This window comes from Filicampus tigris, chromosome 13 (assembly GCF_054856515.1).
Source record: "Filicampus tigris isolate MCC_2025a chromosome 13, RoL_Ftig_1.0, whole genome shotgun sequence".
NCBI classification, from domain to species: Eukaryota; Metazoa; Chordata; class Actinopteri; order Syngnathiformes; family Syngnathidae; genus Filicampus; species Filicampus tigris.
In genome coordinates, this window is record NC_141229.1 from 160,283 (window position 1) to 186,801 (window position 26,519).

The 26,519-nt window shown below is 49.9% G+C and overlaps 1 protein-coding gene across 2 annotated transcripts; it reads right to left on the reverse strand.

Moving 5' to 3' along the window:
* Positions 1 to 1,501: 1,501 nt before the first annotated feature.
* Positions 1,502 to 19,222, reverse strand: ppp2r5eb (protein phosphatase 2, regulatory subunit B', epsilon isoform b). Of its 2 annotated transcripts, none has more exons than XM_086048761.1 (14): positions 18,796 to 19,222; positions 16,090 to 16,250; positions 8,904 to 9,100; positions 8,717 to 8,818; positions 8,544 to 8,636; positions 7,333 to 7,463; positions 7,057 to 7,116; positions 6,220 to 6,328; positions 6,054 to 6,107; positions 4,139 to 4,189; positions 3,938 to 4,057; positions 3,682 to 3,809; positions 2,946 to 3,047; positions 1,502 to 1,962 (listed from the first exon to the last, which is right to left on the reverse strand). In XM_086048761.1, the coding sequence occupies exons 1-14, from the start codon at positions 18,834 to 18,836 to the stop codon at positions 1,863 to 1,865; spliced, it is 1,449 nt and encodes a 482-aa protein (XP_085904887.1). In that variant the 5' UTR covers positions 18,837 to 19,222; the 3' UTR covers positions 1,502 to 1,862. The 2 variants fall into 2 exon arrangements, with proteins under 2 accessions (XP_085904887.1, XP_085904886.1); XM_086048760.1 differs by having other exon boundaries at positions 16,090 to 16,253; positions 18,796 to 19,221.
* Between the last annotated feature and the right edge of the window lie 7,297 nt (positions 19,223 to 26,519).

Below are 26,519 nucleotides of genomic sequence, written 5' to 3' on the forward strand. Positions count from 1 at the left end.
AGGAGGTAGGGGCCAATGTCAACAAACCCCGTCTGCACCTAGGACACGACCCCCACCCACCCATTTGAGACCCTCCCCTTGCAACGGGATGCCCCCCCCCCGCCGACCCATTTGAGACCCTCCGCCTGCAACAGGATGCCCCCCGCCCCATCTTCCTGGCTAAACGCCCACCTAAAAACAAAATAACAAGTGATGAAAGCAAACTTCATCCCATGAGATGAAGAGTGAGATGAAAAAAGGGAGCAAAATTGGAAAAGAGGTTAATACGACTAAAGTGTTCACCAATACAATCAAACCTCACTTGTTCACCAACTAGCCAAATTGGTCGTGCCACAATTAATGAATCGACAACTATGTTGAAACAATCATTCATATTTTCACAAAGTAATAAAATCAATTTACGTTGGCCCATTTTCTACAGGGCTAATTTGGAAACATGTACTGTCTTGTGACTGGCGGTACGCGGGCTCCCTCTAGTGGTAGGCAACAAAATCACAGAAGTAAATGTTGCAACCGCGCTTAATTTTACCATGATCTTGAACTTGTTTTCAACCATTACGTTTGAGTTGTGTTTCACTTTCAAGGACATTATTGAGACGTATTTCGATACAACGTACGCAGTTGCTTTGTTGGACTACATTTACGCGCAGTGTTTTTGATGGAACATTTGGGGAGTGGCGCACATCCGCGGCACATTTGTCCAATCCGCTTCAGTTGGATTTCACTTAAATCCAATATTGTGACATCAAGTCATCTACTTGGGCTCCCTAATCCCGCCCCGCAATCAAAAGGGTTGATTGTATGCTGCCCATTCTCCTGGCTATGATTGGATGATCAACGACCCTCCCGTCTCGCGTCTGCTGACACCGAAAAGACGACAAAGCTCGTCTGTGATTGTTTACAAATCGACGAGGTGACGCAAAGTACATTCGGCATCCCAATCAATCCTGCAGTACTTTCGCAAAGATTACTAACATAAGGCTGCCAAGCGCTCTCATTGGACCACTGCAGGCGGGCATCGGTACCAGACTGACACCAAGCGGCAAGGAGGCGACCTAGGTGACAAGCGCGCGGAAGACCCGGAAGACAACACTAGCTAGCCGCTAGCCAAATTTCCTCACACCAAGGCAGCCACTGGCGACTCGCATCTGTCATTCCAAACTTGGACCGGGTCGTCAAAGATTATCAGTGGCGCCAAAAGATTTGTCTCGTCGCTTAGCAACACGTGATTATTTTCATCGTCATTTCTAAGCGTCGAGTGCAGATGCCTCCATAACGACGCTTGCTCGCCAAAGCACAACGCAGGGTTTTCTAGTACAGCCCGTTTCCGAGGTACAATCGCACAGGTGCTTTCTTGGAATTACAAGTTGAAGAAAAGGCAAAGGCGGAAGATTGAGACGTGACACCATTGGGGCGAAAATAAAAAGAATTGTGGCAGGTCAGATGCCGCAAAGTGTGCGAAACAGAAGAAACGTCCAAATATTTGTCCCACCCACACAAGTCATTTTCTATTTTTTCTTTGTTTTTTATTGTTAAGTTTTTTTTCCGTCCGTTTGCAATAATATCAGTTGAAGGGAAAAAGAAAAAAAAAATATTTACAGTGTTGAAAGCATGAAAACAGACGTGATGCTGAATCTATTGTAAAGTAATCGCACAAACACAAGAAGAAAAAAAAAAAACATAAGAAAAAAAAAAAAACAATTAAGAGACCAGCGGCGTTCCCGATCCAAATCGCAGACGCTGCCGGCCGGACTTTACCAGGGAAGGGGGAGGTTGGGATGGGTCTTTCGGGGGGACATGGCCGATGTGAGGGCTTGGGGTATTTTGGGGGGCGGTGTTGGGTTGGGCTGTGTTGTTGGGCGTTAAGTGGGGATGATGCCATCGCTCCGTAGGCCTCGCTTGAGCTCCAAGTCCTCCAGCTTCTTCCACAGCTCCTCACGCTCCTTCTCCTTCTTCTTCTCCCTGGAGCCACAACAAGTTGAAATTTCATCCAGCGTTACGTCACTTGCCTTTTCGGGGGTCTGTGGTTCACCAACACTAGGGGGCAGTCATTCATGGCGCAACATTTGGAGCCCTCCTGATCGGAGCAGCACAATAAAAAGCCTACTTCCAAAGAATGGGATTTTTTTTTGGGCCAATTACTTCATGCAGGGATGGGCCACTTCAACGCTGGGGGGGCACCATTCACCATCAGTGCTACTGGGGGGGTCACATGGGACCACGCGCTTCATCACGTAGGACAAAAATGCTACTTTAAGTATGGACGAAATATGTGCACACTCTTGAATCAAAAGGACCATTCAAGGAGGGCACAAATCTGCCGAACAAGAAACGAACATTAAATGCAACAATTCATTTTGTGTATTTGCCCCTCCCCCAAAAATCGACTCACTCAAAGTTGGCATATTACCGAGCTGTGTTTGTCCAGCATTTCATTCCAAATCCACAAAAGGATATTCGGCCTACGTCCATTTTTGCAATTACAATCTATCTTCATTTATACTTCAAAGCTCTCTTTGGTCTGCAATTACAATCTATCTTCATTTATACTTCAAAGCTCTCTTTGGTCTATTTCCTGTTGGTTTCACTCATTTTGTTTGATTAATCCATGCTTGTACGGTGACCTTGAAATCAAATGGATTATTCTTATTAAGACCTGGTGTAGGCCTAACTCAGACATATCTGCCATCTAGCGGTGAATGGTGATGTGACAACTCCAAACTACAGCTGCCGCCTTAAGAGGCATATAGCTCAGTCATGCGGAACGGGGTCAGCGCACAGCCAGAATCGAGAGCACTTTGTCCTCCTTGCCGTCGCGGTCGGCAAAGGCCGGACCCCAATTGCGATCACGTGACCGGATCCGAATTGCGTTCGCGCGATGGGATCGGGGCGATGAAGATGATCTCTATTGGCATCCTAACTCCACTCACTGCCGTGTTTCTTACCGCTGGCGGTCCGACTTGTACGTGGCGGTGAGTTCGTCGAATAAGGTACTGTTCATCTCCATGAAGGCCTTCAGCACGTTGTACACCAGCGCCACGATAGCCCTGAGGAACACCACAGGATTGTCACGGCGGGATTCTCGGGATGCCCACGACAACGACAAAGAATTGCTGAGCTCGGCTTGGAGCCGAGGCCACTTTTCTTAGATTGGGCCCCTTTTGGCACACCATTGCGTGGGTGACTTGAGCCGGGCCGTTGTTCCTCATGGCTCGGCATCTTCTGACCCGCCCGCACCCTGGCACACTTATCGGGTTCAAATCGGTTCCGACCGCGGAGTGGCACATTGTCACGCGGCCTAGCCTGCCCAAATGCGGTCCTCGAGGGCCGCCATCCTGCAGGTTTGAGAGCTTCGCCTCCTTCAACCATCAGGATGGAGCTCCTGATTGGAATCAGCTGCGTTGGAGGAGGTCGCCGTGCAAAACATGCAGGGTCGCGGCCCCCCGAGGAGCGCAGTTGGGACACCCCTGGCCTAGGGTGGCTCACAGGGTAGAAGAGGAGGAAGCATTTTGGACAGTTAAGGCTTTCCGTCTTCCTGGCATCCATGCGACACTTGAACTGAGAATTTGAAAGCAGTCTCGTGACGATACGGCGAGCATTCAAGAACAAAGGAGCAGCTCCCACCCAACTTTTGGCGGACATCATTGCCAATATGCTAAAGGCGACGGGTGCTTTTCTCACGGGTTCCAGTGTTCTTTGGAGATGCGGTAGAGGCTGGCAAACATGATGGGCAGGATGACACTGGAGTTCTCCTCAATCAGGCTCATGATGTACTCGTTGTTCCAGTAGTAGAGCGCTCGCTCCGCCACCTGCGCAGAGCACCGCCATCATCATCATCATCATCATCATCATCATCATCATCACCACCATCACCGCGAGCACGGCCATCGCAACCCCGAGCGCGTCAGGGTCCACATCCCCGTTGGCGGCGGCAGACCTGGAAGTGCGGGCTGGATACGCATCTGGAAATCTGTTTGAAGAGCGGCTCCTGGATCTTGACAAACTGGGTGGGCTCGATCACGTCCAGGATCTCCTCCAGCTCGCCCAGAAACATCACCTGCCGAGGGCACGCAAAGGCCTCAAGCAGCAGCAGCAGCAGCAGCGACGACGACGACAAGCAGCAGCGGCGGCAGCTCACCTCTTTTTGACTGCAAGTTTTGGGCCAGTACTTGAGTAATCCTCGGATGACCTGAACAAATTGGACAATTTTATCAGAGGGAGTAGCTGAACGCATCGGCAATAACTGTCTGGAAAATCCGTCGCAAGCGGGACCGATTACGCTTGCCCGTTTCCATGGCCACCCACGGTGCAGACCAAAAGTCTCGTTCGACTTAAATGCCGAGTGGCAAGAAGATCGTGTGGCGCAAAGGAGGCGCGGCCCTCCCGCTCTGAGCCTCGGCCCAACTTCCTTCAGTCGCGTCATCGTCGGGCCAGTCAAACAATGCCAACTTGGAGGCAGCTAACGGCCACACCGGCTCAACTCAAAAGCTAACGTTAGCGGATTTATTCGACCGTTGAGATTGCGTCATCAAAGGCCACCGCTTTTCCTCGTCACGAGCGGCTTTGGACTACACAGGGCACCCGGGTTGCCCACCGGTTCAGAGCGGCCCATCACCACGTGTTCCGGCGCAAACGGAGCTCTCTCGTCACAGCCTAGCTTGGCCATGGGGGCGGCGCGGCCCAGTGGCGGAGGACCCGGAGGTTGCGGGTTCCATCCTCGGCCATCGTGACCGTGCCCAAGTATCCTCGAGCAAGATACTACGCCACCCCCAGTTGGTCCTGACGTTGTGTCATCGATCAGTAGGTGAGGCACAGTGTGAAGCGCTTTGAGTACCCAAAGTAGAAAAGCGCTATACAAGCGACAGCCCATTTCGCATTTGAGCCACAATGAACAACAAATCGGCCCGAGGTGAAGACAGTCAACAAGTTTGAGGGCCAACCGCCGACAGCAACGCGGAAGGAGGCGAGAGGCAGCGTGCGCCCCGCGCTGGCTGGTGAAAAAACAGCCGGGCCACTCCGCTCACCGTTGTCCGCCAAAGGAAAGATCCAATTTGATTTCTCGGGGTGTTCTTGTTCTGCACGCCAGTGAGTGGTTCCCATGGTGCCGCTTGTGTTCTCAGAGCTGTTGCAATACAGCTTTGTGCCACTAGGTAGTAGCAGCCCGGACGAAAAGAACCCCAACATCCAAAAGGAAAAAGAGAAGGAAAAGGAATGAAAACATCCTCCATCCTTTGAGCTGAGTTCAAATGTAATTAGGAGTTGTTTGCCCGGTTGCCACCTCCCTGGGTGTCAAAGTTGACACTTGGGACAACAGGAGACATCTTTTTGATGATCACTTTGTATACAGTTCCTGATTAGATTTTGGTTGAGCCTTGTAAACTGTTGAACTGGCTTTAAGTTCATTGTCGAACCCAAACATGAAAAGAGTCAAGAGCAATCCCAAGGAGCGAATGCAAAGGTTGGGCCAAAAAGGTCAAGAGGCCGGCTGACCGACATCAGCCAACCATCGTGCGCAAAGTCTTGGCTGGAGTGAACGCCGAGCCCATCGATCCAAAGCGGGGGCACACCGGCGCCACGGCAACCTCGTCACCGCCAACCTCACTCGCCGTACCCTGGCCCGTGGCGGGACCCCGGGTGGGCCGCCGCCTTTTTCTTTCTTCCTTTTTTGTTTTTTTGCCTTCGGTCCCGTTTGGAAGCCATCTGCGTTGCGTCGTGGCAGCCTCGGGGAATTGCTCTCTCCAGTCCGGCGTCAGAGTCTGCAAGCTGGCACAAAAGCGCCGACGAGACACTGCCGGCTTAACGCTTTCGTTCATGCTCATTAGCTGGCTAACAAGTTAGGTGCACTTGCGGGGTCTCGCTCGAGTGGGAAAGCCGACTTATCTTTGCGGGGGGTTTCCCCCCGCAAAATAAGACATTTACAAACATGTGATTTGACTCTGGAAAGCACTTATCAACATTATTGTCAATTGTCTGATAGCCATCAACTTATGTTTGGGCGAAAAGAAACAGTTGCGGCCGCTTGTCACGTCGCTAATGTGTGTGCGCATACTCACAGGTTCTGTTAATGTGGGGTCTTTCTCTAGGAACTGTACAATGCAATACGCCAACTGCACACAAGAAAGGAGAGAGCTTGACTTGGAAGATGAAAAGCACAGGCTGATTCATCGTGCCCGCCGCCCTCATAAATAAAGGCAGTCAGCTCCAGGAATTAGCCAGTACCTGTGCGTGGAAGAGCGACAGACTGCGGACCGTGTGGAGCGGGATCAACACTTTGACCAGAAACTGTTTATGCTCCGCCTTCAGCGGCAGAGCGAAACCATTGATTATACTGCGCACACACACAAAAAAAAAAAAACACAACAACATACACACACAACAAGCATTCATTAGTACTAATAACAAAGTCTTAGTCCACATTCTGATTATTTCATGCTAGGTTCCTGATTCGAGAAATGTCAAAACATGCACATCGTACTGGCATATTCAAACCGAACAAAACAAAAAAAACACATTTGACCTTGTTCGGTGGCCGCCATTTTCAGAAAAGACAACGCCCTAGAGTGCCGGCCATTTTCACGGCCTTTTCCTTCCGATGATAAACACATGCAATGAATCTAGCAAATGAAGGAACAGACGCTCCTTTGAAACAGAAAAAAAGTTGGACCGGACCCTTCCCGTTCTTTGCTAATTAGCAGTCCAACATAGAAAGTTTTGCAAAATTCAGCCGCTCATTTCACAGCTCAACGGTTTTCTGAAGCTGGTCATTCATTATTTGAGCAACTGTGATACCATTTTCAGTTGACAGAAGTGACAACATGGCCGCCCCCTGAGATGTCTAAAATCTCGGGTGGATTTTGCTGCTTAACTCTTATTCCACAAACGCAACATGAATCCGAACGCAGGGTTTCGACTAGTGGGCCTGCATAGAACATTCTGGGGGGGGGGAAATGCTTGGGTTGACTTCCCCTTTCAGAAAGCAAAGTCACTTTCTTTAACCACTCCACTGGACTGCACTCCTCCCCCACAGTTCTTGCTTTGGGGGGTGTGTCCACATACCTGCCCAGGATCTCCAGCAACTCTGCCACCCCGTTGAAGTGCTCCGTCTCATAAACAAAACTGCAGCAGGTTCCCAGTCAGCAGGAGAAAACAAAAACAAACAAAAACGTCACAACACAAAATCTTTGGAGCAATTGTCATGTTGTCGGTTTCAAGGTTTGTCAAACAACTTTTGGACAAGAGTTGAAAATCCATGTGAAAGCCATCATGCAAGTTGGCGTAAGCGGCTGAAAGTAAAAGAGCCCCGAAGGGCAAAAGGCTCAAGCGTGCGCTGACCGTAGAAAAATATTATTGATCTGTTTTCGTATAAAAGCCCTCAGTCCCAGGAATTTGCCGTAGATTCTATGCAGAACCGTCTTCAGGTAGTCGCGCTCCCGAGGATCCTCGCTGTCGAACAGCTCCAGGAGCTGCGCAGGGGGGTTGGGGGGGGACGGGTGGATCGGGAGGCAGGGGAGAGGATGGGATTGGGGGGGGGGGCAAAGACAAACATTAGGCAACTTAGGAGATGGTTGGTCTTAAAGTCATTCAAAGTGTCGGCAACAGTTGTGGCGAGCAAGCACACGTGACTCAAGGCTTGACGAATGCTTGCCGCAGGGATTTGTACACTCTCAGAAAAAAGGTGACTGCATGAGGACATTTTTGCTGTCCAAGGGTGCGAGCGACTTTTTGTTGGCTCTGGCTCCAAACATGGCTGACTTAGCTTAGTATTGTGAGTGTGTGTGTGTGTGTGTGTGCCAGACTGGTACATGTGTGCATTTGACTTCATGAACGCTTTACTGCGGATGCTATGACAAACAATGACTTGGTGTGAAAGTCATGATTTTGATTCATGCAGACGGTAGAACCTGCATGTTTTTGAAAAAGGTTCATTTTAGAGTTTGCATTTGGAGCAATTACACATTTCTTCTTCAAAAAAGCAGTTCATAGATGAAAAAACTTGGGGCAGAGTATCCAAGAATACCGCATCATGTGGAAATGGCATTGAATGACAGACCTCAACATTTTCCCCTGGTTATGGCGGTGGCCACAGAGTGACAGGAGGTGGCCGCCTTGGCCTCCCCCGGCCATCCTGTAGCTCCGCCCCCGGTGTTTATGTCGGCCATAGTTGGTCGCATGCTTGTCTGAATCAACTGCGGCGTCATGACACTGGCGCGCCAAGCGGTGAACTCCTCCTTGCTGAGGTGAAGCGCCGCCCCCATCTCGTCGAGAGAGCCCTCCGCTGCACAGCGCGCGCATTCGCTTGCTCTCAGGGGTGCAAGTGCTCGGAACGGTTGTGAGTGTTGGAATGACAAGTCGGGGGTTGCCGAGGCCAATCGCGTCGCCGCCGTCGGCCGTCACCGCTCGAGAGCGCCGCCGCCTTGCTCGAATACGTCGCCTCGGGGACAAACGCTACAAATGCCAAGGGCCCGCCCGACATGTTCCCTTGAGCCGACAAATTCTGCACCTTTTTTCTGACAGTGTATTTGTGAGCGTGAGTGTGGGCTCACCTGCAGGACAAACTTCTGGTCTATGTACTTTTTGGCAATGCTGGGCTGGAACTCCTGACTTTCCAAGAAGCGGATGAAGAATTCGTATACCAACTGAGGACACGGACGACAGCGGGCATCAATGGCGCCGACGGGACAGAAGGGCCCAAAACGGGGGAGCGGCCAGTGCTCACCTGTAAGTGAGGCCAGGACGCCTCGAGCGTGGGCTCGTCCTCTTCGGGGTCAAACTCGTTACTGTCGCTGGGCGGGAGGGTCCGGAATATGTTGTGCGACACCTGAAGGAAAAGGGCGGGCTCGCGTGAGGCTCCCGGCCCGGCCCGGCCCGGCCCGGCAAGGTCGTCGTCGGCGGCGGCGGCTCACCATTTTGACCACCTCGGGATAGGCCTGCTCGGTCAGGTAGCCGCGGCTGACGGTGACGTAGTCCACCAGCTCGTTGAGCGTGGAGCGCTTGTACTCCTTCATTTTCAGGTCCGACAGCGTGTCCATGAAGTCGAAGACGGTGCAGCACTGCTGCAGCTTCTTGAGGAACAGCTCCGGCTGCTCCGGGGCCGGCACGTCTGCGTAGCACAACACCATCACATACGTTCAACGCCTTTGCTCAGCCGCTCTCATCGTCTTGGCCAAGCTGCCCTTGTTGGCGGGCGGGCGGCGCCATTTCCAGCCATGCCTCAAATACGGACGGTACCACTGAGACGTCTTTGAAAGCGTCACGTCTGTTCTCAGAGCGCCATACAATGGATGCATACGAGGTGTGGGGATCGTTTGTGTCCACTAGCGGGGTTCCCGTGGGCCCCTACTCTTGTCGCCATGCTCCCTTTTTCACTCATCGGGAACATTCAAATTCATTTCATGATTTTTTGGTTTTTTTACAATGAAACCAGCATTCAATTTCAATCCTGTCAATCAGTTTTGGAGCAACCTGGAACAGCACTTTCTCATCTACAAAGTCGATACACCCCCGCCCCCCTTTTCAGTAGGATTTGACTGACGCTTACATGTATCTCCTTTGTAAAATGATACCATTTTTGACATTTGAGGATGTGAATTAGTCCACACTGAAAGGAAGCGCTTTCGAAGTTGTCGATGGGCTTTTGGCAATGTGGATTCTTGCTTTCCAAAGCCAAGAGAGACGTTTGCAAACGTCTTGTCCAGAAAAGCGCCATATAAATGTGAGGCAGCAATATTATGCTTGATGATGCTTATTCCGCCGCCTTCGCGCCAACAGCCTGCTTTCAGGAAGGACTCGAGTAAACGCGGCAGTGTCGATCGAGAGGCGACAATGGGAGCATTTCGTGGGAAACAAAGCATTCTTCCGTGATCCAAACAGTTCATCCGTTGCAGTCATTGTCGATAACTCCGTTATTGGTTCGACATTGGTTCGTCAAGTGCTGCGGCAACGCGCAACAACAGGCTGCACTGGTTCATCCGCAGTAAGGCGTTTCTCCATTGTTGGTCCAATCACAATCTCTCTAATCCATTTCTTGTTTGAAGCGGCTGCCTCGACGACCCGCTGACCCAAACGCGGGCCCACTCGCATGCATTTTGGCCACCAAGACAACACGCTTGTCTACTTCATGGCCAATTATGAATTTCATTCAGTCACTCGAGCGACATAGTGGGGAGTGCGGGTATTTTTTCAAGCGGCCGGCACACAACCGCAGACTTGTTTGCTACCAAGTCTACGCGCGCCACTATTTTCTGTATACCAGGAAGAATTTCACATGGGATTTTTAAAAATCAGGGCTTGGGCCGTCACCCGAAAAGGCTTCAAATCACCCCATCCCACCCCCCACCCCAGGCCCCACACAGCTTTTTGAGTGGCGGGGATTTCCCGTGTCTCAAGCGCGCGGACCTCGGTCAGGTTACAAGCGCGGAGTGGAGCCCGGTGGCGTGAAGGTGACTTTGGGGGGGCGTCGCGCGTGTACGTACGCCGCCCGAGCGCTCCAAACAAAGGGAAGCGGGCCGGGACATTATGACGCCGCCAAGTGCGACAAGGTTGACGTCAAGTGGACGCGCTTGACTCGCGAGCGGACCGACGCGGAGTCGGCTGGGATCGCCCGCCGGGGCTTGTGGACCTAGACAGTTCAGAAAATCCTGACGGAGCGATCGGTGAGTAAGGAAGGAAGATTTCTGATGGCGATTTGGAGTAACGCAGTGAGTGAAGTGATTGCCGAGGCGTTCGCTCGGTCCCGACGGTGAGCAACGTGAGGAGTAACTAACAGACAATTCCAGAAGAAAATGATTGCATGTCTTTGCGATTATCGGTATTTTGTGCAGCTCTATTCCATTGCAATGCAAGTCGGCACAATTTCATCAAGACAAGACGATGCGAGTCAATTTGATACAAAGACATGACACTCTGCAATTCAATGACTGATGACTTCTTCGCCACAAATCAACTTTTCTCCAAAACTATCTCCCAATTTAACAGTACTTTTGTCAACACAAAATGAAACCAAATCCCCCTTTTCTCAACTGCTCCCAAATGGAAAAAAAACGTCTAATGGCCCTGGTGAAGTCCATTTTCTCAACCTGCAGTTAGTCCGCCCGCCCGCCAACCACCAGGAGGCCAACGGAAATGACAAGCACGCCTAACGTCACTCGGCCAATCGCGTCGGGAGAAGAAAGCCAAGCAGATTTCTTCTTGTTCTTGCTCTTCTTCTTGGATAGATGATTGATTGGTCCAATGCGTGTGCTTGCTTAGGGGCGACGACGGGCCGAATGTGAACGACCACCGACACCCACCTGGAGCCCCGACACCGCCGCTCCCTCTGCCTCGGGGAATCGCAAGCGTGGCCGCCAACACGTGGACGCCAAGTTTGGCGCCGCGCCTCTCGGGGCTTGTTTGGAGCAAGTGTGGCTGCTGGGAAAATGTAAAGGGACACCCCGTGGCTCGGGTTTCTCCTGGGGCGGGGCAAGACGAGGCTGGCGGGTGGGCTTAGGCAGTCGAACGGGAGTGCGGCCGGCCTTGCACATACTGCGGCTATTTTTGAGGGCCTCCTTTTGAACCTGATGACCAGGAAGCTCAAACAGCCACGCAGACGCCAAGCCAAGCCAAGTCGGGCCGGCGAAAACAGCCTCGTCCTTCCTTACTTCCGCACCGGCGTGCTCGGATGGAGGTGGGGCGGCAAAGGAACTTCACCAAAGAAAAAGAGGACACATGTCTTCAGAAGAGCAGCGACTAACTGCCGGGCAGGGGTGATTCTAAGATCAGACGTATTTTTGGGGGCGGGGGGGGGTGTCACAGTTTGTGTGTGCTGGCGGATGAGGGCAAACAAGAAGAGCGCATGCGCTCCCCATTCCCATTCCCACACTGGGGAGCACAAGCAGAGTGTCGCCTTTGTCAACTTGGAGATGGGAGCACAACACACAGCAAGAAGGCATAAAACCCAGTTGGGTGCAACATAGTACACAAAAAAAAAGTACAATTGTATTCGTCCTATTCTTGAAGGATTACTTTTCTGCCTTTCAGTTTGGAGATCAATTTACTACGTTTAAATTGTTCCTACTAATGAAAGAAAAAACATTTTGGATAAAGGTTCAATAAAAAGAAAATCAGAAAGCAATACAAATGTTTTCTTTGCACGTCAGGAATGCTGCAAGAAGCGGCAAAGTTTCATCCAAGTTGAACGGCCGTACTCTTATCTAATTGTCTTTATTGCTCTCAGCGGCGCCAAGAGGTCAAGCTGTGCGCAAACGATGTTTAGTGCAAGAGCCGCTGCTCGCTGGTGCCATGCGCCGCGATGTGATGCCATTAGTCGTCTACTGTTGGTAATTAGTCGACTAGCAAAATAACAAGCACTTTTGAGGCCGCTCCCTTTTACGTACGACAAAGCACATTGAGGAAAAAATCAAAACATTTTACGGTTGCTGGGAGTCTGCTTGGGCACCGCCCAAAATGGGCTCGAAAAGCCGACGGATTCATCACAGAGTCCGAGCGCGTATCAATATATTGATGGAACAAAACGGAGTCGGCACGACATCTGGAAGTCATCGAGGCAAACGTTGAGTGCGTAGTGCGCCCGTGCTCGGCTGCAACCGGTTTGCCGTCTATAAAGAGGGCCGCATGACGTCCGAGTGAATGAACAAATAAATAAACAAATGTTGCGCAAAGGCACAGCTTTGCATTTAGTCTTCAATTTATTTGCTCTTAGCAGTGCTAAATGATCGGCATCAATACTGGCAAACGCTTGATCGAAAATGTGCACGTATAGCGGGAATGTAAATGAGATGTCGTCGATTCGGTAAGAGGGTCTTCATGCTCTGTTGCCATGGCGACCAGGCAACGAGGGCAGCGAGCGCCGCCGTCGCAAGCGTCTTCGACGGTGGCACAAAGGCAACAAATGACTGCAAACATCTTTCCGTGAGGTTGAGTGCCACCATTTGATGTCATTTCCCCGCTGCTGGCGAGGAGACTTTGGACTGTTGGTAGCCAGCCGGCGGCATGACTCATCTGGTGGCCTTGCGCCTCCCTCCGGGAAACTGCACCCTGCTCCTCGTCAAGAACAAGCTGCTGCTGCTGCTGCTGCTGCGACAGGAGCGAGCGGCAACAGTGGGCCGGCCCAAGGCACACCTTTGCCAAGCCCAAGTTCAGCCTGGCCGCACACTAGCTAAGCGGCTCTTCTGACATGACGGCGCTAATGACACCGCAGTCCTGTAGGTGGCATAACGTGCTTGACACAAGAGGAGGCAAGCGCTGTATGACCCAGTTGCTCAAGGCACTACAAAAGGTGGAGCATTGCTCTCTTGCGCTGGCTTGCTTCCGCGTGAGCTCAGCAAGTACAACATGGCGCTCATTTTTCATCCACAACAGCGCCAAATAATGCACGCCACCAATTTTTGGCCTCTAAATCCGTCAAATTGCGATGGCGCCTTCCTTACCTTCCGCCATCGGATGCTTGTCATTGGCTGGCTTGAGCCGTCGTGATTGGGTGGCGACCGCGAGCGGAAATGGCGTTCCAAACAGTCAGGGGCGCACCAATCACAAGTAGGTTAGGTTAGGGTTCTGCCCGATTGCCGATCCAGAATCTTTAAAAAGACGGAACTGCCCATCCCAATTTTTTTGCAGATCCAGAATCTTTAAAAAGCCGGAACTGCCCATCCCAATTTTTTTTATTCCTAATTGTCAGCATACATCTGGTTTATCCCATTACGGACGGGAGCGCATCGCCGCGTTTCTACCACGAGAGCCGGGAGCCCTGTTGCATCTTACTCCCCTAGAAGCCGTGAGAGCATATACGTCATTTTCTAGGTATTATTTCATTCTCGGTCTCTTAACCAATGAAATGCATCAGAATATGCGTGTGACGGTGTCGTAAGCCCGCGGAGGATGTTCCAGAAATCTTTCGAGTTGTAACGGCGGAGGCCGTGGTCGCGGGAGCTCTTAAATGAGTAACGGCAGTGATATAAACGACGCGCTTGTGGACTTTGAACCAGTAGAACGTGATATGGTTCAGATATATGTTGGTAGACAATGGCAATATCGACGTCTTTGCAACAAAAAAAGAGGATGGTAATTACCACTTGATTTTTTTTTTTTTCAATTAAAAATTTGTGCTTCTCTTGCACTCACACTTTATTTTTACGTCTTCGATTGAAACAGTAAAGATGAATAAACAGAGCCTGTGTGAAAGCCTCATGTCTAAGTTCTCAAATTCTTTTTGAATGATGTTTCTGTCTGCTACAGGGGCTGAGATATTCATTATTTTGTAGTTGTTGAATTTGTGGGAAAACAGGTTTTCGAGGGTAATTCCAAAGATGACCATAGGTTTTTGGGAGATATTGAGCCAGGCGCTTTAGGCCTTCATGGATTAATCGTAGAAGATTGCGCAACACCCGTGAAACACCAAGTAGTCCCAAATCCAAAGTCAAAAATCCGATTGGTCATCTGACAGCAGCAGAGGACGGTGGCTGACTTTTTCAGACTTCTGCGGAGGTAGGTGAGATCACTTTTTATTTGAAGGGATTCGCCGGTCAGCCGGCCCCCACACCACACGAAGCACACGATCTGCGCCCCGTCGATCGGTGCGCCCCATGGGGTTCCGCAAGGAGAAAGGCGTCTTGTTGAGTATTCGAATCTTGAGCGTTTGCTTGCAGGAGCTACTGTAACGACGGATTGTTCAGCTGGCAGCGGCAGCCCGCGCACACACACGCAGCCACTTTGCGGCGTGACGCGCTGCTGCAGGTTCCCTTCCCATCTCGGGCTGTGCCGTGCCGTGTCGTACCTTCTACGATATGAGCGAGCCCTGCACTTTTTGGGGCGGCTGATCATTGGAAAGACTGCCAGAGTGACATTGTCAAGACATCCTAACTTCATACGGCATCAGGAATAGTTATAGAGAGAGAGAACACCCATTTCATTGTCCTGGGCAACAAATGCATAGTTTGTTTTGGAAAATAATTCAGTGCAAGTCTTCTTTTCATGCATTTTGGGGGCGCTACTTTTGTTCTGTGACCACTCTTGCTTTGTCTTTGATGAACACATGGCTAGCCACACTTTTGCTGGCTCTTATTTGAGCTTGAATGTAGCAAGACAGCAGTCAAACGTGAGCAAGTGATGTGATGTGATGGCGAGCTGGATTTTTAGACCCTCGAGGAAAGACGGCCGGGGGCCACTTGGATAATGGTGAACCGTTGAAAATGTTGTTTAGTAGCCCATCACATCACGTTCAGCGATGATCAAGAGCATCGTTACAGTAGTTGCGTCGCCGGCTTGTCTAGGGCTAGGTTCACACCGCAGGCAAATGCGACCCAGATGGGATTTTTTGCCCATATGTGACCTGTGTCTGATTTTTTATGACAGTCTGAACGGATCAAATCCGATTTTTTTTTTTTTTTTCAAATCCGACCTGGGTCGCTTTCATATGTGGCCCTAAAACGGTTACGTATACGATTTTTTTACAATGCGACCGCGGTCTGAACGGCCAGGTCGCATATCTCCGACGTTGACGTCATCCGGAGACCAAAATGGTGGAGCGACAGTGCTGTCAGAAGGGGGATTGAATCCGCGAAATTGTTTTGAGTGACTTTATATTTTACTTTAATTTAATCCCACTTGAAACATGAAGCATAAAGTGGACATTTATGGTGATAGTATTCAGCCACGGTTCACGTGACGTGACGTGACGTCATCGTTAGTGATGTCTCCATGAAATGAGATATTAAAGCCTCGCCTCATAATTTCCCCCAAATGCTGTATTTATTTCTACCTCCTACCTAATCGCTTCACTGTATGACTACGCCGACATGCTGGACCATATTTACTTCTGCAAACACAACGTCGGGAGTGACGACATCTCTTCTTCTACCCATGCGGGTCACTTTGGCAACGCATGTGTTCATACAGCGGACAAGACCGAGGTTGCATTTGTAATGTAATATGAACGCATACAGGGATAAAAAAAAAATTTTAATCGGATTTTGAGGGGGGGGAGAACAAACAAAAAAAAGACCTACGGTGCGAACCTGACCTAAGTGCGAGGCGATGGAGGCCGATTCATGTGCTGCTCTTGGCAGCCAACGCGCCAAATTGGCGTCGGCGGCTTACCTTTGAGCAACGGCAACGGCGTGAGCTCGATGGGTTTGCCCTGAGAGCGGAACTGGGACGAGCTCTGCGAGCGCTTCTGCTTGGCCTTCCTGACAGACTTGCGGGAAAATCCGTCCACTTTGTCCACGGATGGAGGCGTGGTGGCTGCCGAGGACATAGCCCTGCTGGGAAACAAGTACCGCACAGGTTACGCGCACGCAAGGACAGCACGCACACACACAAACGACGACAACGACGAGCGCCGGCTCTGCGTCCTCGGGTTGCGAAGGCGTGGCGCGCAGAGTCATCCCGCACGACGTCCGACCGCTCGCAAGCGCGAAAGCGCTCCAGAAGCAAAGGCGACATTTGCCCACGAGGAGCTGATCTGTCGCGGCCGCCCGCCGATTGGTCAATATGAAGCGGCGGCGTTAAACCAGGGCGGGGCCAGCAAAAAAATAACTAAAAAAATGGAAATAAAAAAACAACATTGTTGCAAAGCAGATGATTGAAAATGCCTTACTTTGGAAAAGCACAAAGCTAAATCTGTCTGCTTTCACAGAGGAAAACAATTGACTGAGAGGCTGAAATAGATTGAAGATTTGGTGGTCAATTTTATGTTCAACAAGGTCTGGACACAATGAAAACATTGCCAGTTAATTTGACAGTCAATGAATGGATGAATGTGTTGCCAGCCTAATGCAGAGCAATCAGAACATTTGGACAATTTGGAGGGACAACATCTGAATACAATTGGATTAGGGTCTTCACCAGCATGTGTTGCTCGTTGTCGTCGCCGCCCTTCGGCCTCCCGCGCATTCGCCCGTCGCAGATTCACCGTTCCATTTCCAATCTCCCAACCAATCAAGCTTCAGGGCAATATTCACTATGTGGATTATCCACTGCCAAATGTGACAATGTGAACATTGCATCATCCCATGAGAACATGAACATCTTTTTACCAATGAAAGGACGCCGCGCCAGTTAGGGAGGCAGCGCTGTCCTTGGCAATCAAGCAACAACTTCCACTTGCCCAGTGCAACACTCGATGGAGAACACCCTTGCTGGTTTTTAATCCCCAAAAAAAGCAAAAGTCAGTTGATTTGTAAGCAAAAATGGTATTTGGAGCCCTATCATTGTGCAACACTCTGGGCTTGACAAAACGCAAATACATGGCTGAAATAATATAGGTTGGAGTTAGAAGCGCCTTGTCGCGTTGGCAGAACAGTTTCGTTGAAAGGGAGATTTACATTGGTTTAATTCAATTTTGTGAACTACGCCCAGACTTTAGGATTCTGTTGTTACTCGAGTAGCCATGACACCATAAGCCACAATGCTTGTTTCCATCGCATGTGACCCGGATTTACCACTACTGCGCACGTGCGATTATGCGTCGCAGCAGGCAAGACACGAGAGGCGGCTATTGTTAACATGGCGTTGCGAATCGATTCGTTTTTTATTTATTTATTTTTTTTACATTGACGCATATTTTGAGTATTTGTATGGGTATTATATCGATTTTCGATACATTTTTACGTCCCTACTGAAGACACTTCTAAATTCCAAGCTGCTTGCAGACTGGCTTGTGCGAAACGTGTACTGTACACGTAAGCACTTTTGCTGTTGTTTGGCCCACACTATTAGCTTAGCGATTAGCATTGGATTCTTGTGTTCTCGTTTGCTTCCTGCTGCAAGCTAAAGCTACTCCTCTTGTGCCCCCACCAGCCAAGCATTAAATACACACGTGCGCCACTAAATTGGAACAAATTGTTTGTTAATGGGCCTCACAACAGCAGACCTCGTTGGCGGATTTTCCGACGGCCGTTTGGGGCCAAAGCGGGAACTGAATCGTCATTGATTCAAAGGGTTCATCTTTGGCCAGGAGGATTGATGGACGGTGTCAGATGAGAAGTTTAAATTGCCATTTTGGAAGCATCGCGATTTGTTGACAAGTATACACAGAGTGATCGGTGCGCTGCTTGTACAATCTTTTTGTCTAACCATTGCTCTAGCACTCTCTCACACGTGTTTGAATGTCTGGATTATTCTAAGAGTGTTAAACTCATTCAACGCCAACCATTTTTAAACCTATCGTGTGAAATAAAGGGATAGAATATATCAACACATAATTTCCCATGCACTAAATGAATGCAAAAGACATGCCTAGGGAGGATAATTCTCTCAAAGATGAACTCATCATGGGGGAGACTAGGAAGGTAAGGGGGTTTGGAGGGGGGGGGGGCAGTCGCTGTGTACGCATGTTTATATGAAGCCGAGTAGAACGGTGCGCCGCCGTCCCTGCGGCCGCACGGCGTCACAGTGTGTGACATCACCTTCAATCTGGGATTAGCTCCCAAGGCTAAGAGTGGCATCTCGCTGACGTCTTCCAAATCAAAGATCCAAACATAGCGGGTGGCCTGAGCGCCGCTAATAGGCGCACACCATGCGTCGCCGCGGCAACAAGGGGACTTTCACTGCTATCCTTTCCTTCCATGACTGCCGCTCGGCAAAAAGAAGTCACCCTGATCGATACAAAAATGCTGACTCATCAAAGAATATCAATGACGTGATGATGATGGTGGCAGCCATTTTGACTACATTTGCTACCCATTCCAAAACACTGGTAACCAACGAACAAGCCCCAATTAGCTGGCGCGCTCAAAGGCGTCCGGCCCAAATCATCCCAATCAAAGCCCCTGCGTCGTCAAACAAGCTGCGCCGTGGGCTCACCTGTGCGGCGGAGGGGCAGCGCCCTCCCCGTGTACGACCATCCGTCCCTCGCTGTCTCCCTGCCAAAATCAGCCGCAGCCACCGCGAGACGCAAGACAGCAAAAGGAAGGAGAGAGGATAGGGAGAGGACCAATGCGGGACGATGCGGGAGCAAAGCTTTGCCTTCTCTGGCTCTTACATAAGCAGCCTGATGACAACCACACAAGCTCGCTGCCAGGAGGGAGGAGGGAGGAGGGAGGAGGAGGAGGAGGAGGAGCGAGGGATTACACCAGGAAAAAGAGGGAGGTGCGTCCGGACAGGAAGACCAAAAGACGGTAAGACCAGAGAGGACAGAAAAGAGAGAGCGAGCAAGTGAGAGGAGGAAGAGGAAGGGCTGCACCAACAGGAAGTCAACAAACACCGCACACACTCAAGTTAAGATTAGAATTGCATTTTGGGGGGGGGGGGGAGGAATTAATCAATGAATCAGACAAAAAGAAACACTTTAATTTCCATCCAGGGCTGCAATATTTTTCATAATTTATTTATAATTTATTGAAAAATATATATATATGTATTTTTTTTACTAATCGTCAAATTGGATTGGGGGAAAAAAATCTCTTTCCCAATTCCATGTAGGGCTGGTACAATTTAATATTATTTGTTTAAATTGCTTGATGGAAGAAAAACCTTTTCCCATCTTGGGTAGGCACCTACCGATTCATTCCTAATCAATTCATCTGTATTTTTGTAGATTCATTTATGCAACATTTTCTTCTTTCCATCTCGGGCGGCAACCAGAAATTACTCTGGAAATCCATGACTATCAATTATTTTTTCAATCACTCGATGAATTGTTTTTGGAGAAACATTTGAAGACAGGCAGTGCAGAAAACGCACTACCATGAAGGGACGACCATTTGGTGTAGTCATCGGAAAATCATCATTTTTGCATTTGCTGTTGGTCATCGCTTTCAGCGCAGATGCTTGCAAATGTCTTACTTGACTTTAGACTGGCCAACGAAATTCTGATCGCAATATGAAAGCACAAAAAGTACGATGCCACAATCACAAGCACCTACGAGGACATTTGGAGCACAAAAGCCTGTTTTGAGCTCAAATTTGTGATTTGGTACAAATACACCACGTGATAGGGTGATTTATCATGCCGCAACAATCCACGACTTGTATGGCGATGCACTCTCGAGACATGATGGCCCAGCCCGACGGGCCAGTAATGCCATCCTACAGACTTTGAATGTTCAATGCCAACTGCACTGAGAAACGGTGCAAATGTCGGAACCTGTGTTCTTAAAATCTGAACTTATTCAGTGCCAGACCTTTTTAGAGCCTGCTTTACCCCAACATTTGAAAAACATGCAAATCAGTACCTTGGATGAATATCTGGACTCTTACAATGTCTTTGGGCTTCTAAAGCTGCCTACATAGTCACACGCGCACACCGTGCTGATAAGACGGCAGCAGTTAGTCCATCGTACAGGTCATAAAGCGCGAAGATCGCCGAGACTTTCAATGTTCAACTCTTGTCGCCAGGCCGCTCCTCTGCCAACGATACAAAAGTCAACACTAGGGATGGGAATTTCGACTCATTTGCCCGCCGACTAGTCGCAAATAAAATTTTATTTGCGACTAGTCGAAAATTTTATTTGCGACTAGTCTATAAGCAAGAAAACTTGACATTTAATACATATTGAATTCAAAGTTTAAAATGCAAATGTGTTCTGTATTTACAGTAGGGGCTATTTTAGCCCAAACATTCAGGACGGTTTGTTCATTTCAATTCTATTTATGTAATAACAACTGATTGAATAAAAGTGAACAATTGAAAGAGAAATACATTTGCCAATGCAATGCATGGTATTTATTATGAATAATGTAATGAGTAATGGTACCGACTCCCAGTAGAGCAGGGTCTCATTCGCTAGCACCATGTTAGCTGCATTACTATGCACACAGGCGACGGCTTTATTTTCTAGTGCCCGCGCACCCATCACACCCCGCAGGAGAGCAGCCAAGTTTTCAGCTGTGTCTCGCACACAGCTGCGGAGATGTCCTTCGTCCACATACGTTATACACGTCATAGTCATGTAAGATTCGGTGGCTATGGACGTCCATCCGTCTGTAGTTAAGGCAATGGCCCCATAGCGGACCCTCTCAAACGCTCGTAGTATCTCCCCTTTCATTTGGTTATGGCTACTCTCGAGTTGGGGCGTTATTGTTTTGCCATTTGGCACCACGTACTCAGACTCGATATACAGCATTCATTTTTCGAACCGTCTGCCCTCAACAAAAGAAAGCGGCAGCATATCGCGTCATTTTACAAATTAGTTGGGTAATCTTTGCTGTGCGGTGAGCATCGCAGCGCCTGGCTGGAACAAACGCTCTCATGCTCGTCTGACTGGCCCCGCCGCCACCGACCTGCAGATTCACATCGAGATTTACTTTGGATGTGGTTTCTTGTCGCTCCGGGAGAGTGGTTGTAGGCGAGTTTATGCTTACAAAGCCTACAGACGACCTTGTTGTCATCTGCTGCATCAAAACACTCCCAAACGGTGCCGTTGCTTTTCGTGGGAGCTTCGACATCTTCCGAATTTACTTGTCCCCGCCCCCTACTATGTGTGCGTGCGGGCGGGGTTGGGGGGGCTCAATTCTCTCTCTTGGTGCTCAGCTTGTTGACAGAGGCAGAGGCGTGAGGAACAAGATGCGTGATTCTTAATGCTAAATAAATCGTAGACGGTTAAACAACTAGTCGCGCACATCCCTAGTCAACACACACCTTAACATCGGGTGTCACGTGACACACAGGACAGGCTTCCTTGCAGCAAAGGTGGCCCACTGCTGCAGCGGACCACTGCATCATCATCATCATCATCATCATCAGCAGCAGCAGCAGCCCTGTCACGATCACACAATTCTCCAGACGCTCTATTTTCTCGGGGTGTGCTCAAAGAACAGACGTTTCGATACGGACGGAGGCATGAGAATCGATATCGCACTCTCATTCATAAACGATTCCTGGAGTGCCTCTGAAAGCAGCTCCTTAAGTTTGGACCAGGAGCTGTGCTGCTAACAGCACAAGAAGAAGGAAGACGGTAGAAGTGAAAAGGCAACTTTCAGCGCCAGCCCAATGTAAGGCACTTTTTTTGAACTAGTGTGCCTGGAAAGGCAGATCTGGACATGACACAACAGTCAAATCAGGATGAAGGTTTTGGAACGCTGTTCCGCTCCAAAAAAGGAATAATATCTCTACGGCACTTTTATCGTCGGGACTTGGGTGAGTGGAGCTGAATTGAAAACGGAGGCTTGCCAGAGCTAGCGGAAGAATGCGAGCCACGCTGGGCCGCTGTGCCCGCTTTCGACGCTCACGTTGAACGCCGCCTCGCATGTGGCGGACTGCACGTCGAGGGCAACGCAGTCTTGCCACGTTTGGCTACAATGGCTAATGCGTTCATGTTCATGCCGACTCCAAAGCCCAGCTCAGGAGGACAGGTTGCAGTTTGACATCCACAAGTACGGTCCTGCGTGCTGACTCTGCAGTTAAGGGAGGAATCAACCCAAACACATTTTTTTCAAGAATATGTTCCCAGCAGGAATTTCCAGAATCCATGCAAGCCCACTAGTTGAAACAGGGCATTCCGATGAATATTGCGTTTGTGGAATATGAGTTAAGCAGCAAAATCCACCACTCATCTCCGGGGGCGGCCATTTCTGTCACTTCTGTCGACTGAAAATAACATCACAACTACTCAGGTAACCACCAATCACAGCTCAGCTCCAGAAAACAGGTGGGCCATGATTGGTCATTGCCTGATCAGTTGTGATGTCATTTTCATGCGACAGAAGTGACAAAATGGCCGCCCCTAGAGATGGCTAAAAACAGGTGGATTAACACTTATTCCACGAACGCAATATTTTTCAGAATGACTTGTTTCAACTAGTGCGCTTGCATCGAACATATTCTTGAAAAAAAGATGTTTGGCTTGACTTCCACTTTAAGGCGTCACCTGTTAAGCAAAGCCAACGGTTTACAACAGGTATTCACGTTGTCGTGTTACGAGCACCGAGCGACTACCTGGCATTTTTGCTGTCCAGCATCATTGAAATATCATTTGGCTACACAGAGGACTGTTTCCTTGAAGTGTACGCAAAGTTATAGCGAACGGCGGGATACCTGTGGCCAGGAAGGCCACGTGTCAGGATGCACATGTATGACGATATGTAACATCGGGTGAACTTGCTGGCATCACCCAGCCCTCAGAATATTATCACCCCCATGGATTGTTTTTTTTTTTTTTTTTGGGGGGGGGGGGGGCGGTGGTTGCAACTGATCGAGTGATGATATTGGAGCAAAAGCAATTAAAGCGCATCTTTTTTAAGAGCAACTATCTTCCAAAGCTCAACAACATAGAGTTATTTGAGCACTATTGTCAGACAGCGTGCAGAGTCTGCAAAGCGCCAATGCAAGATCTCGTGAGCTCGCTTGAAACATCATATCAAACAGATTGAAGGACTTGAGCTTCGAATTGGGATTCGATCACTTGGAAATCTACCTTTGTTGAGCCGAGGTGCCCATTTGACATGAGAAAAATCTCCCAGGTAGCCAGCATACAAAAATGCAAAACAGTAACAATGACGAAAAACAATTTGATTGTTTCTGGTGGAGATAATTGTTCCCAGAAACTGTTGGGAAAACTGTTCTGGCGACAGGCCTAATGCCAGCAGTGTCGAGTGACGGGCAGCAAAATGAAACCTCCTTCCGCTGGACGTCAGCCTGAGTATCCGTCCAAGTGTCACCGTTCGTCCGACACAAGTCGTGGCTCCCTGCAAACATGCGTTCAGCTTTGGGAGCATTTCAACATGCCCAAGTTTCACAATTCACACCGACTACATACAGTTGAGCCGAAATGCAGACATGTCAGGATACCTACTTTTTGTTGTGTTTGTTTGCTGGTAGCCTGTGAGACTCTCTCTCAGGTCAAATAGTTACCTGGGGGCAACCCGGGCTGCGAAACATGAGCTAATTCTCACTCTCCAAGAGAGAAGCGCAAAGGGCAGGAAAAGAGTCAAACACAGACGCACGCGTGTATAAGACCGTACTATAGCCGGTTCAAGAGAGCGCCAATCTCTCTGCCGCAAGATGTCTTGCGTGGGGGAGCCGCAGACGCCGGTATGGCTGTCAACCGAGGCACTGCAATCAAAAAGTAGAGAAGAATAGGATAGCACGCTAGCGTTAGCTCTACTTGGATCCCATTAGCACTACAGCTACGCCTCAAGAATGTGAAACAGCGGCAGATGCGAGGCCAACTGAAACGGTCAAAGCAAAGTGGTTTGCAAAAGCCATCGTAACGTTCGTGTGAAGGTGGCGAGCAACGTGACGGAAAGGAGGGGGGAGAAGCAAAGACGCATGTCAATGACCATTTATTCATACAGTCCAGTAAACAACCTCCTCCAACCACCGGCGTTTAAGCACCTTGGCATGGCGTACCCGTGTCTTAGTCCTCATCAAATTCTCAAAAGAGCAAGTACATGAGTTGGAATACTCAGACGCCTCTCCAAAACTTATCTTTCTTCAAATCCACAAGCGTGGCTGTCTGATGCACTTTTCAACAACTGAATCTAGAATTAGTCCAAGTTCCTCATTATTGTAAGTTGTTTGTTTTGGTGGTTCGTAGGCTTTCCGATCATGGGGTGAAGATTATGAAACCCAGATTCATCCCCAAAAGACTCCCACCTCAAACATTGACACCAATTTACTTTGCATCAAGATGACAGCTAGAAATTTTCACTACTTTTAAAAGAGTGGCATGTCGGGTGGCATGTCCTCAAGTGTGTGCTGTTCTTGGCGCTGGAGCGATAACACCAGATTTCTGCCTCACAATACCTGCTTCAGACACAATTTGAATGTTTGCATTGACATTAATCGCAACACACTACAAACACAGTATGACCAAAATGGTTGCATGCATGCCTGACTTTTTTCCGTCATGTGTGAGCTCCGTAAGGAGTAAACAATCTTCTGAAATTGAAATAATCTCTGTGTGTATAGCAGGCCTGACTGGCAGAAGACATATTCCAAATATTCCCTGGCTGCAATTTTAGACTTGATTGACCTGAACTATTCATACACAACGTGCTTTCCAGATCGAGTGCCTAACTTGCACGCATTTGTCTTGGAAAGAACAAAATGCGTCAGTGACGTCCCCTTGGAACTAAAACAAAGGACTTGAGAGTGAAAACTGTTGACGAAGGATTGGACACATACTTGCGCGTTTCCACTACAAAATCGGCAATTGTTGTTCTACAGTTTTCCACATGGGTGAGCAGACTGCAGCCGGAGTCTTTTCGTCTCTTTCGGGCCTGCCGAAGCTCCAACCCTCCAAACTTGACAGCTAGCACTTAGCACGGTTAGCCTACCGTTTGGCTCCTTGGCAGACCCGGCCGCCGTTGGCCGCCGTTGGCCGCCGTCGGCCGCTCGCTAGTCGCTTTCCACGCGCACGCGAGACATCCGCGTGGCGTCAGGAAGCTTTGATCACAAAGAGTGACAGCAAATGTCATCCGAGTGGAAATTCTGCTGCTGTCTGGCGGCTAAGCAAAGCGGAGCGACGCGAAGCGAAGCGAAGCTGAGCGGCTAACGGCTAGCCAGCCAGCTACCTAGCCGTTATCACGCTAGCACGTCGTCGTCCCCGGCCGAGCAAAAGCCAACAACATGAAAACACGGACGAACACATGAAATGCAAATCAAATCAGTGAGGTTCTGCTGAGCCGAAACACTTTACCTGGGCGGGTTCGGACGGTCACCCATCATCCCAGACGTAAAAACCGAGGCGGAGCTAATGCTGCTAGCGATAGCTGACACACTGACGGGGGGAGGTGGGGGGCTGAAGCCCAGGCTGGACACGCCGTCCCGAGTCCCGACAAGCCGCTGTTAGCTCCACTGGGGGGCGGAGGTGGTGGTGGTGGTGTGGGGGTACTTTACCTTGATCCTCTGCGCTTCGCAACGGAGACGGCGGCGAGGAGTTATCCTATGTTTGGGAATCTAGCGGGCGGGGGGGGGGGGGCTAAGTTGCGGGGCTACCTCCAGCTCGTTGCGGGCAGCCTTTCCCAAGCGGCGGAGAGGGAGGAATGAGGCAGATTGTCGGCCTGCGGCGGCGGTTCTCCTTTGGAGTGAACGGCCCTCAAAGTGCCATGAAGAAGGCCCAAAGATGGCTTTTACATTCCCCGTCCTTTCGCTTGGCCTCCTGCTGCTGCTGCTGCTGCCGATGGTGGTGGTGGTGGTGGTGCTGACGCTCGCGTCCGGCTGCGGGGCTTCTTCTTCTCCTCTCCAGTCGCAAACGGGGTTGCTGCCTTGCTGCTGCTCCGCACCTATTGTCAACACCACCGCACACACCACGCAAGCACACGAACGTGCTCGGCAGCTTCCGCCGCGCCCATTGGTCACACCAGGCGACGATCGCCATTACGATTGGACGAAGTACGCGTCAGTCCGGTGGCGGGGCGGGGCCGGTCCGTGACGTCGTTTGCTCGGCCGGGCTACGCTCACTGGCTGCAGCGGGCGATGGTGACGATTGCGATTGGACTGGGAAGCACGTCAGTCAGACGGAAGGCGGGGCCAGGTTGTGACGTCAACAGTCGGGCGGAGGAGCCAGCACCAAACAAGACGGAAAGGCATCTTGAGAGCAAGCGGGGAAGTAGCGAGCCTTTCGCTCGACGTTTGTCGCCTCGGA